This window comes from Indicator indicator, chromosome 2 (assembly GCF_027791375.1).
Source record: "Indicator indicator isolate 239-I01 chromosome 2, UM_Iind_1.1, whole genome shotgun sequence".
Classification (NCBI taxonomy): Eukaryota; Metazoa; Chordata; class Aves; order Piciformes; family Indicatoridae; genus Indicator; species Indicator indicator.
Genome location: NC_072011.1, coordinates 3,758,458 through 3,775,649, shown reverse-complemented (window position 1 = coordinate 3,775,649; position 17,192 = coordinate 3,758,458). Strand labels below are relative to the sequence as shown.

At 46.1% G+C, this 17,192-nt stretch overlaps 1 protein-coding gene across 1 annotated transcript in view; it reads left to right on the top strand.

Annotated features, from left to right (window-relative positions):
• The window catches only part of ELOVL4 (ELOVL fatty acid elongase 4), a 49,014-nt gene that overhangs the window by 22,171 nt on the left and 9,651 nt on the right, over positions 1-17,192 (top strand). Inside the window, exons 2-3 of the mRNA XM_054399102.1 lie at positions 4,053-4,240; positions 9,007-9,087. Coding sequence (XP_054255077.1) covers positions 4,053-4,240; positions 9,007-9,087 — 269 coding nt within the window. The remainder of the gene's footprint in view (positions 1-4,052; positions 4,241-9,006; positions 9,088-17,192) is intronic.

Below are 17,192 nucleotides of genomic sequence, written 5' to 3'. Positions count from 1 at the left end.
CTGTGCCAGTGTCTCACCACCCTCCTGGGGAAGAATTTCTTCCTGACATCCAATCTGAATCTACCCATTTCTAGTTTTGCTCCTCTCCCCTCCTGTAGCTTGGATCCATTCCCCCCAGTCCTCTCACTCCCTGACACCCTAGAAGTCCCTCCCCAGCTTTCTTGTAGCCCCCTTCAGATACTGGAAGGCCACAAGAAGGTCTCTTCAGAGCTTTCTCTCCTCCAGACTGAACAGCCCCAACTCTCTCAGTCTGTCTCCATAGGAGAGGTGCTTCAATATGATGCAGTTAGCCCTCACTCAGACACATGGGAATACTTGACTGTGTGTAGAACAATTCCACCTTATGGTTTTACTCCTATAGGGAAACTTGTGTTGGTTTGAGCTGATGGGCCCCACTAGGAGGGATGTGGGACAGGAGTTGGGGGGCTGCAGCTATTCCCCCACCAAGTGGCACATTTCCTAGGTGATACTCAAATCTTCCTTTTTCATTTTTTTTTGTTGTTGTTTTTGTTAGGGTTTTTTTTTTTTGGGGGGGTGTTTTTTATTTTAATTGGTGATTTTTTGTTTGGTTGTGTTGTAGTATGTTTTTTGGTTTTTTTTTTTGTATTGTCACTTTAGTGTTCAGGAGTTAGAACACTAACTCTCATATGCTCTCACATATGTTCTAGCCTCTTTTTATTGATGAGTGCAAGAAGGTTGGGAAAGAAACCTCTCTCTATTGTATTATCTTTTGTATTTATATTCAGGGTGATGGCTGAAAGCAAAGTGTAAGGGAGACAGCAGTGTAATAATTGCAAAGCAGTGATGTGATTTCAGCTTCTTCAGTAGGTAGCATTCTGTAAGGGCTGAGCAATGGGGCTGCTCCCCAGAATCACAGAACTGGCAGGGTTGGAAGGGACCTCAAGGATCAGCCAGTTCCAAACCCCCTGCCACGGGCAGGGACACCTCACACTACAGCAGGTTGCTCACAGCCACATCCAGCCTGGCTGAAAAAACCTCCAGGGATGAGGCTTCCACCACCTCCCTGGGCAACCTGTGCCAGTGTCTCACCACCCTCATGGTGAACAACTTCTTCCTAACATCCAGTCTGAATCTACCCATTTCTAGTTTTGCTCCATTCCCCCCATTTCTATCACAACCTGACAGCCTCAAAAGTCCCTCCCCAGCTTTCTTGTAGCCCTCTTCAGATACTGGAAGGCCACAAGAAGGTATCCTGGGAGCCTTCTCTTCTCCCGACTGAACAACCCCAACTCTCTCATAGCAGAGCAGCTCCAGCCCTCTGCTCATCCTCATGGCCCTTCTCTGGACACCTTCCAGCACCTCCAGATCTTTCTTGTAATATATCTCAAGACACTCTCCAGTGCTATAAAGCAATCTCATGTTTAGCAGTGAGTACACTGTACTGTAATAGAAGTCTCTGTTTCAGGACACACTGAAAAGTCTCTCATGTGCTGTCTTCTTTGACTTTCTTTAATGTCCGTTGCACTCCCTGTGTTTCTGGAGCCATTCTCGCTGCGCTTTTTGCCGATCCTTCCTGCACTCCTCCTTGTTCTATTTTTCCTTTTGCTTCTGTTGGTGGCCGTGGTCACAAGGCTGACTCCTGTCCTTCTGGCAGCCTTGCTGGAGATTTCCATGCATTGGAATAACTTCCCTCTCCTGATGTTAAGAGCCATAATGGAAGCAGCTAGGCTGGTTTCCCTTTCTTTTTTTCCACTTCCTTTTAGGTCTCATGGCATCTCACTTGCAATGCTCAGGACACATATTATTAAATCAGCTGGAAGCAAGAAGAGTCAAACTCTCTTTTTGTAGATCATTGTTTGTGTTGCTAATTAGTAAGAGGAGGTCTCTTGAAATTTACTCCTCCTCTTGAACTGGGGAGCCCAAAACTGGACACAGGATTGCAGCTGTGGTCTCAGCAGGGCAGGGTAGAGAGGGAGAAGAACTTCCCCAGCCCTGCTGGCCACACTTTTCTTGCTGCACCCTAGGATCCCATTGGCTCTCTTGGCCACAAGGGCACATTGCTGTCCCATGCAGAACTTGCTGCCCACCAGCACTCCAAGCTCTTTCTGCATGGAGCTGCTTTCCATCAGGGCAGCCCCTAGCCTGTCCTGGTACCTGCTGTTATTCCTCCCCAGATGCAGGACCCTGCACTTGTCCTTATTGAAATTCATGAGGTTTGCCTTATGATGTTCATAATACTCCTAAAATGAGGTTCTAACTTATGATCTTAGAGGCAGCCAAGGAAATGAGGAAAAATTGGAGGAGTGACCGTAATGCTGTGCTGTTCTTTCCTCATTGCATCCAAATTCCTCATTTTGCAGATAAGAAAAGTTTTCTAATTGACCTGTTAGTATCCCTGGGGTCAGGAATTAATTTATGGTACAGGTTGTTGGGGTGTTTGTGTGGTCTTTGGGTCTTCATAAAGAACAACAGTTCTCCAAAAGAAACAGTCCTGTAGGCAAGTCTGTGGGCAGCTGCATTGCTGCTGTGAATTTGCCCCCAAATGGCTGAAGGAAGTTGTTTTAGATGTCTGAGCTTCCCAGGAAGCCCTGTGCTGTGATTTCCATCTCAGCTATCTGGAAAATATCTTGTTAGTACCATAGAGCTGTGCAGTATCTGCAGGATTGATAGTTATGAAATGGTCACCTTTTATCTCTTGGTGCAGCTGGAGATTAGCCTTCATATGGGGGAGGGGGGGGAAACCCTGAGTAAGGAAGTGTCACTGCCATCTCTCCTCTCCCTCCTCTGCTGCAAAGCCATCTTCTAATCCTAGATGTCACTGGTTCATCAGGCTAAGAGTGCTTTTTTGATCCAGATCCAGAACTTAATATAGCAGATTCTGGGCCCTAGAGATCTGGATCCCGTGAGTGACTGAAGCGGACTGTAAATAAAACCTTTGTCTCCCATATTACAGATTACTCCCTCTGGAACCATCCCTTTTAAACCCTTTGATTTAGTTGTTTTCTAATAATGTTGTAGTATTCTGTTTGAATTCAGTCTGAGACTGACCTGCATCAAGCAACTGAAGTCCTTGGTTAGAATCATACAACCTCCTCCCTCTGCTCCCCCTCTCCTCTGCCCTGCTGAGGCTGCATCTGGAATATTGTGTCCAGTTCTGGGCCACTCAGGTCAAAAAAGACCTCAGGGAACTGCTTGAAAGAGTCCAGCACACAGCCACAAAAAGGATTAGGGGAGTGGAACATCTTTCTTATGAGGAGAGACTGAGGGAGCTGAGGGCTCTGGAGCTTGGAGAGGAGGAACCTGAGAGGTGAACTCGTTCATGCTGATAAAGATGTGCAGGGGGAGTGCCCAGAGGCTGGAGCCAGGCTCTGCTGGGTGATGCCCAATGCCAGCATAAGGGGCAGGGGTAGAAGTTGAGGCATAGGAAACAGGAGGAAGAATTTTTTCACTGTGGGGGTGACAGAACACTGAAAGAGGCTGCTCAGGGGGGTTGTGGAGTCTCCCTGTCTGGAGATATTCAAAACCCACCTGGATGTGTTCCTGTGTGAGCTGCTCTAGGTGATGCTGCTCTGGCAGTGGGGGCTGGATTGGATGAGCTTTAAGGTCCCTTCCAGCCCCTAACATTCTGTGGTTTTGTGAACCTGCCTAAAATGAATAGGAGGCTTTTAAACACCTAAAAGCTGTTACTTCCATCAGTATTTTGCCAAATGTTTGTAGCTTTCATTTGCAGTGCTATGGAATGTTTGGTTACACTGCCGCTGCAGTCGCTGCTCAACAGAAGCAGACTTGGGGTTTTTGAGGGATTAGTGGCTGGGGTTTGGGTTTGGGCTCACGTGGTGCTGGTTTTGCTGTATTGTTTTGGGTTGCAGAACTGGACAATAGAGCTTGCACAACCCCATGGATCTGTGTGAGCTGTTGGGATACAGCATTGGGCTTTATGCAAACCTTCCTAGGCAGAACAATTTCATTGTGTCTCTGCTCTCTGATGCAGCTGTTTCAGGAGAGAATGAAGGCTTTAACAAGTGCAATGCTTAACATGTGTATTTTGTTCAGACCCTGTTGACTCCTTCTGTTTGCTTCACCCCTCCCAGACAAACGTGTTGATGACTGGCCCTTGATGCAGTCTCCATTTCCAACCCTGACTATAAGCACTATTTATCTCCTCACTGTATGGCTGGGCCCCAAGTGGATGAAGACCAGAGAGCCCTTCCAGTTACGTTTCCTGTTGGTTGTTTACAACTTTGGAATGGTTCTACTCAACTTCTTCATTTTCAAAGAGGTGTGTATGCCCTCTTGCAAGAGGGAATTCCTTTTTTTTTTAAGTCTGAGGGGGCCTACATGTGGTAAAATGAACATTAACTTTATGCATTTGTGATGTCTCCTGAGGGTGTGAATGTTTTGCACAGCCTTTTAAAGCTGAGTTTGCCTTTGAAGTGAGAACTCACTCAGTAAGTGAGTCTGTAGGAGCATTTGTGTGCTGGCTATTCCAATCTCTCCTTAGGTTTAGGATACACTAAATGAGTCTGTAGGAGAATTTGTGTGCTAGCTATTCCAATCTCTCCTTAGGTTTAGGATACACTAAAGGAGTCTGTAGGAGAATTTGTGTGCTAGCTATTCCAATCTCTCCTTAGGTTTAGGATACACTAAAGGAGTCTGTAGGAGAATTTGTGTGCTAGCTATTCCAATCTCTCCTTAGATTTATGATAATTTAATTACTGGACAGATTAACTAAAATCCATAGAAATGTAACACTTGTAGCTCTTTGGGTTTTTGATGGGTTTTTTGTTTTTTGTTTTTTTTTGTTTGTTTGGGGTTGGGTTTTTTTGTTTGGTTGTCATTTTTTTGTGTTTCTTTTTAATAATCCTTAAGGGTGCCAGAATGTATCTTGTTTTAGAAATGGAGCTGCTTGGTGCCTTCAATGTGTTAATCGTTTGTAGGAATTCACATATCCCCTGGATGTAGTGAGGGAAAGTAATTTGTCAGTTAGTCTTTTAGACTAAGAATGAAAAGGAAGTGAAATGTGTGTTAAGTGATCCTCCTTTGGCAGAGGGGTTGGACTCAATGATCTCTGAAGGTCCCTTCCACCCTCTAATGTACTGTGATTCTATGAATATTTGGTTTACAGCGTTCTGAGTGTTCTGATTTGAACAGTTTTTGGTGGTGTTACATTTCTCCTTCATTAGGTTTTGTGTCCAGAAGAAATTGCTAATAACAATGCTGTGGATCAGCTCTTCGGCAGTAGCTAAGTGGGGATTATTTAACAGTTTGGTAATCATTATTCAGCAATAGCTGCCCAGAATATAGCTGATGCTAAGGAGTAGTTTGTGCTGCAAGTCTTTGCTCACATGGATTGAAAGTCTTCTTCTTGGGAGGCCTCAGATCATAGATTTGCAAAATCCATTTCCAGAAGCAAGCACACAAACAGAACAGCTACACTTAGAGCATTACAGAACTCTTTTACTGACTGGTCTGTGGTTTTGCCAGTAGGACAAAGCATAGCTAATGATGATCTGCATATTGTCCCTTCCCTAGAGCTTAGGTAATAAAAGCATTTAACTGAGTTCAGCCTTTGCTTTAAAACAAGGTTCAGTCAAATTTTAGCCATCACACCTCAGTGGTCAATTTGTCTAAACTGTTTCCTTGCACTATTCAACTCAGTCATGAAATACTACAGGTACAAGAGAATTTAATGCTGACCCCCAAGGAAAGGTGTGGGAATGGATGAATGAAACCAAATCATCTTGGCAGGTTACAACTGAACCTCCTCTGCAATGAATTCTGCACTGCCATGTCAGTCTTTTTCACTTGCTCTTTTAAAATTGGCTTCTTTTATCTGTGGGGTGACTTGTGCTGGGCCTGTGGTCACTTCATTTTGGAACCTGTGTTGCCTGGAGGATAAGACATGAGCTTTGCATGGCATTTCCAAACCACCCAACCAACAGCAGAATGAATGGGGCTGGAAATACGCCAGCTGCTGCTGACAGGCTGAGAGCTCATCACTTGAAACACAAAGAGAGGTTGTAGCTTCCTGCTATTTCAGCTGGGAGGTTGTTATTTAATGGATGTTAAGGCTATGGATGCATCATTTACAGAAAGTGTCTTTTCTTGATCTTAGAGACTGATAGGAGGAAAGTCTTCAAGTTTCAGATGCTCCCCTTCAGCCAGGCAACTTCTCCTTCAATCTACATCAGGTTTACACCACCAGTGTGCCACTCTAGTAACTCACAGCAGTAATGTTGCTGTTATGAGTCAAATGATGCACAGTTTGTACTTGGTGCATGACTGTAAAGCTTCCAGGTATGGCTGAGAACAGAAGTGGAATGTGAAATGCCTTTGCATGTTGTTTAAATGAGCATCCTGATGGCCAGCTGTATTGCTCTTCTGTTATAACCTACATTAAATCCACAAGGCACTGTTAAGTTGTCCAGTCCAGGACTCCCAAATTCAGATTCAAACTAGGAGTACATTTTGCTCAGCACATGCAGAAGTCCCAGATGCAAAGCCCCTCTTTAGCCACAAAAATCTTGAGTTTCATGCTCTAATTTGAGACAGTCTGGTGAGGTCAGTTAACTGCCTTTGTCCAAAGAAACCTTGGGGAAATTACCCAGCAGGTCACAGCAGAGATTGTTTAGTCTCTCTAAGTGGGGACTAAACCTCCCTTCTCTTCTCTGATGTTACCAAATGTGCTGGTGCCCCTGTGGGCCCACATCAAAGAGCTTTACTGTTACAGCAGTTTGTAGATGGACTTAGAAACTGAACTGCTTCATCTTTCTTCAGATCATTTCTGTGGACAGCTCTTTCCCCCTCCCTACTTTAGCAGACAAGTCCAGAGTTACAGAAGGTTTTGTGTGTTGATTTTATCTGGATAACAACTTCTCTGCATCTCACTGCACTCCCTGCAAATGAGATACCGAAGTAAACTGGAGTTCAGGCTAAATAAGATGGGAGTCAGGACAGCAGAAATAATAGTCAGTGCCTACCCATACTTGTTTTGGAGACTTTTGTATCCCTCTCCTTCATTTTCACAGTTCACAATTTACAAGTCATCTACTCCACTGCTATCTTCTTTCCTAGAATGGTTCAGGTTGGAAGAGACCATAAAGATCATCTAGTTCCAAACCCCCAACCATGGGCAGGGACACCTCCTGCCAGACAAGGTTGCTAAAGGCCCCATCCAGCCTGGCTTTGAACACTTCAAGGCTTGGAGCCTTCACAACTTCTCTGAGCAACCTATTCAGGTGCCTCATGGTGAAGAATTTCTTCCTAATGTCTAATCTAAATCTACCCTGCTCTAGTTTTAAAACAATTGCCCCTTGTTGCATCATCACATGCCCTTAGAAAAGGTCCCTCTCCAGCTTTCCTGCAAGCCCTCTTGGTGTACTGTAAGGCTGCATAAGATCTTTCCAGAGCCTTTTTTTCTCCAGCTTGAACAACCCCTGTCTGTCTTTGTGGGAGACATCATCTTTGTGGCCCTCCTCTGGACCCCTCTAGCAGTCACATATTCTTGTGTAGGGAGCCCCAGAGCTGCAGACAGCACTCCATGTGGGGTGTCATGAGAGCAGAGCAGGAGAGTCACCTCTTTCCACTTGCTGGCTACACTTTAGATGCAGCCCAGGATACAGTTGGGCTTCTGGGCTGCAAGCTCTCCCTGCCAGCTCATCAGCCAGCACTCCCAAGTCCTTCTCCTCTGGATTGCTCTCAATCCACTCATCACCAGCCTGTATTTGTGCTTGGGATTGCCCCAAACCAGGTTCAGAACCTTGTGTGGGGCTGCTTTGAACTCCATGAGGTCGACACTGGCCCAGCTCTCAAGCCTGTCAAGGTCCCTCTGAATGGTATCCCTTCCCTCCAGCATCTGCACCACACCATCCAGCTTGGTGCCATCAGCAAACTAGTTGAGGGTGCACTCAATCTCACTGCCCATATTGCCAACAAAGATGTTAAACAGCACCAGTCCCTGCACAGACCCCTGAGGAACACAACTCATCACTTGTCCCCACTTAGATGTTGAGCCATTGGCTCTTACTCTTTGAGTGTGATCCTCAAGCCAAATCCTTATCTGAGAGGTTCACCTGTCAAATCCATGCCTGTCCAATTTAGAGAGCAGTGGGGCACAGTCAAGCACATTGCACAAGTCCAGGTAGAAGGCATCACCTGGTCTTCCCTTGTCCATCAACACTGCTATCCCATCAGAGAAGGTCACCAAATTGGTCAGGCACAATTTCACAGAAATCACAGAAACATTCAGGTTGGAAAAGAGTCTCAGGAGCACCAGGTCCAACCCACAACCCTACTCTACAAGGGTCACCCCTAAACCAGAGCTCCAAGCACCACAGCCAAACCACCTTGAAACACATCCAGGCTTGGGGACTCCACCACCTCCCTGGGCAGCACATTCCAATGCCTGACCACTCTTGCCATCAAAAAATGTTGCCTAATGTCCAGTCTAAACCTACCCAGTCACAGCTTGAGGCCATTCCCTCTTGTTCTATCACTAATTCCCTGTGAGAAGAGACCAGCACCAACCTCTCCACAACCTCCTTTCAGGTAGTTGTAGACAGCAATGAGGTCTACCCTCAGCCTCCTCTTTTCCAAACGAGCCATCCGTGACTCCTTCAGTTGCTTTTCATCAGATTTATTCTGCAGGATGGATTGCATCAGGTCCCACAGACTTGTCTCAAACTAGAGCTGTCAGGCTTGGATAGTTTAAGATCCTACTGGAGTTCCTCCTGATTTATACAGGGCTGTAATTACCTGGGCAGATACCTGAAGGTAAAAATGAATACTTCAGTTTACAAGCAAAAATGGGTAGAGTGTAACAACAGGTCTTTAGAACTAAGCAGTGCCCTCCTTCAAGAGGATTCTCAGGACTGAGAAGGAGATTTAGAATAGGAAAATTTGAACTTGAGAAACCACAGATCAGCCATAGTTGAAATATTTCTTTCTGGTCAGGTAAGTTTGACGTGGCAAGACATTTGCTGGGAATTCTTATCAACATATTCTATGTAGCATCCTTCCCCTCATCTATGGCTTTATTCTTTTCAGCTGTTTTTGTCATCAAGAGCTCGAGGGTACAGCTATGTCTGCCAGACTGTGGATTATTCAGATAATGTTTATGAAGTTAGGGTGAGTATCTCTTTCCTTTTTTTTTAATTTTAATTTTTTTTACTTATTTAATTGCTATATTAATGTGTGTCATACACAGCACTGCATGAGGGTTTGTCTTGTCTGAAAAAAAATTATGTTTCCAAGGTTCTGCTGTCAGCTGTGCCTGTATCCCCTTACCCCCCCACAGGCCACTTCAGGTTTGAGTGCATTGCACACAGCAGTTTTTAATCAAAGTGCATCAGTGGGTTTCATGAACTTCATCTGACTGCTGCAAGTCAGGGTAGTGATAGGACTAGGGGGAATGGAGCAAAACTAGAAGTGGGGAGATTCAGATTGGATGTTAGGAAGAAGTTTCACACCATGAGGGTGGTGAGACACTGGCACAGGTTGCCCAGGGAGGTGGTGGAAGCCTCATCCCTGGAGGGTTTTATGGCCAGGCTGGATGTGGCTGTGAGCAACCTGCTGTAGTGTGAGGTGTCAGAGCCATGAGGATGCTCAGGGGACTTGAGCATCTCCCCTGTGAAGAGAGCCTGAGAGCCCTGGGGCTGTTTAGTGTGGAGAAGAGAAGGCTGAGAGGGGATCTGATCAATGTCTCTCAATAGCTGAGGGGTGGGGGTCAAGTGGAGGGGGCCAGGCTCTGCTGGGTGGTGCACAGTGATAAGCCAAGGAACAATGGAGACAAACTTGAACAGAGAAGATTTCAGCTCAACATGAGGAGAAACTTCTTTAGAGTGAGGGTGACAGAGCACTGGAACAGGCTGCCCAGGGGGTTGTGGAGTCTCCTTCTCTGGAGACTTTCCAACCCCACCTGGATGCATTCCTGTGCAGACTACCCTAAGTGATGCTGCTCTGGCAGGGGGTTGGACCTGATGATCTCTTGAGGTCCCTTCCAACCTCTGACATATTGTGAGACTGTGAGACTCTGTCCCTGCCTCTGGCAGGGGGGCTGGAGCTGGATGATCCTTGAGGTCCCTTCCAACCCTAACAATTCTATGAGTTTATGATACTGATCCTTGGCTTCCTCTGCGGTTGTCTAATCCAGGTTAAACTCTGTAGGTATCTGTGATGGGTTGAAATTACCCCCCAAATCATTTGAGTCCCCCCAAAATAAAATTGCCAGACTAGATCAGATGGAAGCAAATGAAGCTCTATTTTACAAGCACAGTAAAATCTAGAAATATGAAATGAAATGCAATGGATGTGTACAAAACAGACAACATTTAGATGTATTTACAATTTATAAACAACACAAAAACCTCCCTGGACAAAACCAGGAGATTCCCAACAGGTTCCCACTCTCTGCTCACTTCCTCCTCCTCTGTACAAGGGAAAAGAGAGAGAGAAGAGCAGAGAGGAGCTTGTTAGTGCTTAGCCACAAGAATGCAGCCAAGACCAGCAACAGGCAAACAAAAGCCACCAGCTGGAATCAGTCAGAGTGAGGAAGCCAAAAAGAGAAAGAGTTTATACAATAACTTTATGTTAGATACCAGACCAGTGGGATTAGTCAGACCTTATCATTGTTTTTCTTTTCCATCCAATGGTAATTTATTCACATTCCACCACTTTCTGCTCAAGATTTGTGGGAAGTTTTCCTAGGCATCAGCCTAAAACTGCCACAGCATAGTTGGGTTTCCAGCCCTGGCTGGAGTGTGTGATACCAGGCTCACTGTGGTTAGCACAGGTGGAGTGTTCAAGCTAGATCAAAGCAGGGAGGGTTGGATCAAAGCAAGGAAAGGTTTGCCAGCCTGTGCTGTGGCTGCACCTCACTCATCCTGGTGAGGCAAGCTTTTGTCTCCTTTCCCCATGTCTGGTTTCATGAGGTCTTGCTGGCCTCTGACGGATGTGTTATCAGTGCACTTCATTGTTGTGTTTTGGAAAGAATTCAAATGAAAATCAAAGTGCTGATGCTTGTTCATTGCCATGGCACTGCTGCTTACCTCATGTACTAAACCTTCTCCCCTGGCAGAGCTGACACTTAAGAATGTCTCAGCTGGCCTTGCAGCTTTCACCTGCAGATCAGAACACGTTCCTGAAAAGGTAGTGAAAGTGTCTGATGGTCTCAAAACATTTGTTATTTGGGGCATGGGGTGAAAAATAGCTGCTCATGGGCTGAACTCAAAAGCTTGTGGTGCAGGGGGTGGTAGTGAGAAGGGTGAGTCTGAGTGGTACAATTTAGATTTGATAGAGCAGAACAGGTCTGTGAGTTGGTTCTTCTTGTTTGCTTTATGGAAGTTCCCCAGCTTTCACCTTCGCCAATGCTGTGCACTCACTCTTTCAATCTCTGCAATACTTCCATTAATAATATTGCTTGGAAAAAAAAAACAAAAACAAAACAAAAAGAAAACAAACCACATCCAGCCAAGTATAAAGATGCTTTACAGGTTTTTATTTCCAATAGACAAGCAAAACAGAATGTCTTCCAGCTGAGTGCATGGACAGTGAGGACTAGTATGGCATGTATTGAAGGAATTTTTATCTTAGCTAAGTGCTGGAACATGTCCAGAGAAGGGCCATGAGGATGAGCAGAGGGATGGAGCACTTCTCCCATGGAGACAGACTGAGAGAGCTGAGGTGGTTCAGTCTGGAGAAGAGAAGGCTCTGAGGTGACCTTCTTCTGGCCTTCCAGTATCTGAAGGGGGCTACAAGAAAGCTGGGGAGGGACTTTTTAGGGTGTCAGGGAGTGATAGGACTGGGGGGAATGGAGCAAAACTAGAAGTGGGGAGCTTCAGATTGGATGTTAGGAAGAAATTCTTCCCCATGAGGGTGGTGAGGCACTGGCACAGGTTGCCCAGGGAGGTGGTGGAAGCCTCATCCCTGGAGGTTTTTGCAGCCAGGCTGGATGTGGCTGTGAGCAACCTGCTGTAGTGTGAGGTGTCCCTGCCCATGGCAGGGGGGGTTGGAACTGGATGATCCTTGAGGGTCCTTCCAACCCTGACAATTCTATGATTCTTAGTACAAGGGGGAACACCTCTATGCTCTGCAAATTTCTGTTTCATGGCCTCACTTTTAAGTGCCCTTGTTTGTGGGAAGCTGTGGAGGGGTCAGACCTGCTCAAAAGAGTTGCACTTAGTTTTGTTCATGAAAGCAAACAGCATTATTGTACAATGGAATAAAGCCAGAATGACCTGCACAAGTAGTTATTGCATAGGATGTGCCAACAAAAGGGAATTTGTTCTAGCAATAGCTACTTTTTGGATTCCCTGACTTTTAAAAGCTTTTTTTGCTAATTTGTGGATTTTCTTAAACATTACTTCTAAAGTGTTTTTTTTTAATATATGTTCATTTTGCATCTGAGAGAGCTGAGGAAACAGGGAAAATTGAATTCTCTCAAGCTATTGCAGCAGCTGCATAGTGTGTTGGCAGTCAAGACCCTTATCTTGATCACAGAATCACAGAATGGTCAGGATTGGAAGGGACCTCCAAAGGCCTGCAGGGACAGGACGAGGAGCAATGGCTTCAAACTAGAGCAGAGCAGATTGAGATTGGATGTTAGGAACAAGTTCTTTACCATAAGGGTGGTGGAAGACTGGAACAGGTTGCCCAGGGAGGTGGTTGAGGCTCCTTCCCTAGAGATGTTCAAGGTGAGGCTCAACAGGGCCTTTGGGCTGCCTGATCTAGTTGGGGATATCCCTGCTGACTGCAGAGGGGGTTGTACTGGTTGAGCTTTGGAGGTCCCTTCCAACCCAGACCATTCTGTGATTCTATGGAACAAATATTGAAAAATGTGAAACTAATTGCATGTGGTGTTCTGAATGGCAACACAGCAGCCCTGCTATGACCTCCGTCTCCATCTCTTTGGGAATATTCCCCGATGGTGTTGTCATACACTGTCCCCTTTTGACCAAAGCTTTTGCTTGAAGTTGAGGGCTCAAGAAGCCATTCTTTGTTCCTCAGGGGAGTGCAGAGAGGTGGTAAGCAGTTTCAAAGAGAAGTTTTTCCTAGGTGCCACAGAATGCCTTTCCTCTCCAAGCCTTGCTGTGTGTCAAGACAGTAAGCCGACTGTGATTTCAGGTGAATGGCCAATGGCCAATCTCTCTGTCTGTGAAGAATTTCTTCCTCACCTTGAGCCTAAACTTCCCTCTGAACAGCTTGAGACTGTGTCCTCTTGTTCTGGTGCTGGTTGCCTGGGAGAAGAGACCAAACCCCTCCTGGCTACAACCTCCCTTCAGGGAGTTGCAGACAGCAATGAGGTCTGCCCTGAGCCTCCTCTTCTCCAGGCTAAACACCCCCAGCTCCCTCAGCCTCTCCTCACAGGGCTGTGCTCCAGACCCCTCCTCAGCCTTGGTGCCCTTCTTTGGACACATTCAAGTGTCTCAATGTCCTTCTTGAACTGAGGAGCCCAGAACTGGACACAGTCTAGCAATATCAGTTAGCTGTAGCTCACAGACTTCTCTGCAGTCAAACATACAGCCTCTTTGCTTTGCCACTTTTTAAGGGAATATTCTATTTGAGGGAATTCTTCCATGAATGTGTTGGTATCATAGAATTGTCAGGGCTGGAAGGGACCACAAGGATCATCCAGTTCCAACCCTCCTGCCATGGGCAGGGACACCTCACACTAGATCAGGCTGGCCAGAGCCTCATCCAGCCTGGCCTTAAACACCTCCAGGGATGGGGCCTCAACCACCTCCCTGGACAACCCATTCCAGGCTCTCAGCACTCTCATGGGGAAGAACTTCTTCCTCACTTCCAGCCTGAATCTCCCCACTTCCAGCTTTATTCCATTCCCCCTAGTCCTATCAATACCTGATATCCTAATCTTCTGGGTGTGTAGTAGGTAGCCAGCATACTGAGTGCTGGTAGGAAGCTGAGGAGTGTAATTGTATATAAAAAAATACTGATTATGTTAAAAGATGTTGCAGCCCAGAAAGCCAACCACATCCTGGGCTGCAGCAAGAGAAGTGTGGCCAGCAGTGTGTACACATATTGGAAGGGGGAATATAGAGAAGACAGAGCCAGACTGTTTCTAAGTTGTGCCCAGTGAGGAGACAAGCAAATATTAGCCATGAATATTGTGCTTAAGGGTAAGAAAAGCTTAAGAGAAAGACTTTCCACTGGGAGGGTGACTGGGCATTGGTACAGGTTATCCAGAGAGAGGGTGGAGTCTCCATCCCTCAAGATAACTGAAAGCTTTCTGGATGTGGTCCTGCACACCCTGCTTTAGCTGTCCATGCTTGAGCAGGGCAGGGTAGAAGAGATGAACTCTAGAGGTGCCTGCCAGTCCTCAACCATTCTCTCCTTCTTTACTCTGCTCTGGTGAGACCCCACCTGGAGTCCTGTGTCCAGTTCTGGAGCCACTATTACAGGAAGGATCTGGAGGTGCTGTAAGGTGTCCAGAGAAGGGCCATGAGGATGAGCAGAGGGATGGAGCTGCTCTGCTATGGAGACAGACTGAGAGAGCTGGGGTTGTTCAGTCAGGAGAAGAGAAGGCTCTGAGGTGACCTTCTTGTGGCCTTCCAGTATCTGAAGGGGGCTACAAGAAAGCTGGGGAGGGACTTTTGAGGGTGTCAGGGAGTGAGAGGACTGGGGGAATGGAAGAAAACTGGAAGTGGGTAGATTCAGATTGGATGTGGAAGAAGTTCTTCACCATGAGGGTGATGAGACACTGGAAGAGGTTGCCCAGGGAGGTGGTGGAAACCTCATCCCTGGAGGTTTTTGCAGCCAGGCTGGATGTGGCTGTGAGCAACCTGCTGTAGTGTGAGGTGTCCCTGCCCATGGCAAGGGATTGGAGGTAGGTGATCCTTGAGGTCCCTTCCAACCCTAACAATTCTATGATTCTGTGTTCATAGTAGACAAGAAAGTAAAATGGGAAGAAACCCCCAAGAAGGGATTTTGAAGGGATCCTGAATACTCCAGCGTTTGGAGTGAACAATTTCCTTGCACTGCCTAAATCAAGGCATGTTAATGGCTGTGAGTAGTCACTTCCCCCCTCTGCTTACATTTGTGCCTCCTTGTTTCCCAGGTCAAGTGCTTTTATTTCATTAACATATCTGAAGTGCTGAGAGTTAGAAATCTGAGTCTGTGTGAATTAGTTCCTACTTTTAAGTGTGCTGATTGTAATCATAAAGCTGAGCTATGGTTGTCCTCTGTGTATCTGCATTTATTGTCTCTGTGTCTGGAGCTTGAGTAGCTTCCTCTTATGAAATAGTCATGATTTGGACTTCTGTGAAAAAAGAGAATTTGTGCCTTCACAGAGCAGACTTCATGCTCCTGTGAACCAAATTCTGTAACTGAAGCAAAGAATTTTCTTTAAAAGGCTCTTTGATTTTTTTTATGTTACTGTTACCTTCTAACCCCTCCCTTTGAAGAACCTCTTGATGGGGAGCTGCCTCCAACCTTAAATGAGGAAGGAAGGTGCCAGGAAGGGAGTCCTGTGTTAAAACCTTCCCTCTGGTCTAAACCCCTGCAGCAGGCAGAGGTCATGGCATTGGACCTCTTGTTGACCCCCTTAATCCTAGGCTGCATGTAATCTTTTCTGTGCCATCTGGTATTTTAACAGCCTTAGATTGGCACAGACAAAAATGGCCAGAAAAGGCCTGGCTGTGGCTGGTATTATTCACTTCAGGGATATGCCTTTTGAGTGCAGATTTTCTTGTTTCAGCTCAAGCTTTCTTTCATGCTGTGCCCAAAGAAAGGCTACAGGTTAGGTCCTGGCTTCTGATGCTTTGCAGAAGAAGTTTATTAGTAGCCATCTGCTCCTGACACAGCTGACATGTTGGTGTCTTGTGCTACTTGATTTCTTCCCTCTGTCACTGATTGCATGCATGGCCTCAGGAAAGTGCCTTAATATCTGCTTAATTTTTTTTTTTTCTGCAGCTGTGATCTAATGATCAAAACATCTCATTGAGAGCACTGAAAACAGATCATTAGTACATGAAACCTACCAGATCTGAGAATAAATAGTAGTAAAATTTGATAGGGAGAGAGCCAAAGAGCTGTCTAGGCCATAAAATCTACAGGAGCACAAAACCCAAGGGGTATAATCCTGCAAAGAAATGGAGGCTGGTTTTTGTTCTGAGGTGATGGGAAGCATTTTGATCAAAAGTTCAGCTGATGTTTTGGTCCACAGGCTGCAGTTGCATTCTGTGCAAGGCACGTGGAATTCCAAAGAATAGGAGAGAGGTGCATTTAACCACTTGTCCAGGAGCTTGTAGTGAAGCTGTGGCAACTTGGGCATCAAACACAAGGCTTTTAAAGAAAAATTTATCTCTTCCTCCACTGCTGTTTTGCTCTGTGTCATGCAATAAACTGGCTGCTTGTTTGTCAGCTGTTTGGCTTTCATTGTTCCACTGTTTTCTTTAACAAAATGCACATCAGCTCTTTAAAAAGTATTATGGGCAGTTTGCTTACAGAATCACAGAATTAACCAGGCTGGAAAAGACCTTTGAGCTCATCAAGCCCAACCTATCACCCAACACATCTAATGAACTAGACCATGGCTTCAAGGGCCTCATCCAGGCTTTTTAAAAACACTTCCAGGGACAGTGACTCCACCACCTCCCTGGGCAGCACATTCCAATGGCCAATCTCTCTTTCTGGGAAGAATTCCTTCCTACCATCCAGCCTAAACCTCCCCTGGCACAGCTTGAGACTGTGTCCTCTTGTTCTGGTGCTGGTTGCCTGGGAGAAGAGACCAACCCCCACCTGGCTATAACCTCCCTTCAGGTAGTTGTAGAGAGCAATGAGGTCTCCCCTGAGCCTCCTCTTCTCCAGGCTAAACACCCCCAGCTCCCTCAGCCTCTCCTCACAGGGCTGTGCTCCAGACCCCTTCCCAGCCTTGTTGCCCTTCTCTGGACACCTTCCAGCATCTCAACATCTCTCTTGAACTGAGGAGCCCAGAACTGGACACAGTACTCAAGGTGTGGTCTAACCAGTGCTGAGCACAGGGCAGGATGACTTCCCTGCTCCTGCTGGCCACACTCTTCCTCATGCAGGCCAGAATGCCATTGGCCTTCTTGGCCTTCTTACAACTGACCTATTGATTCTTTAAAATGTTCCTCAGAAGTAAGGACCTCCACAGAGCTTGAGTACTGTCAATTTTATGGGCAGAGTCTGAAGTGTTTACTGTTAGCTCTGGAGATGAAGAGATGCTTATCTTAATTTATTTAGGAGGTGCAGCTTTA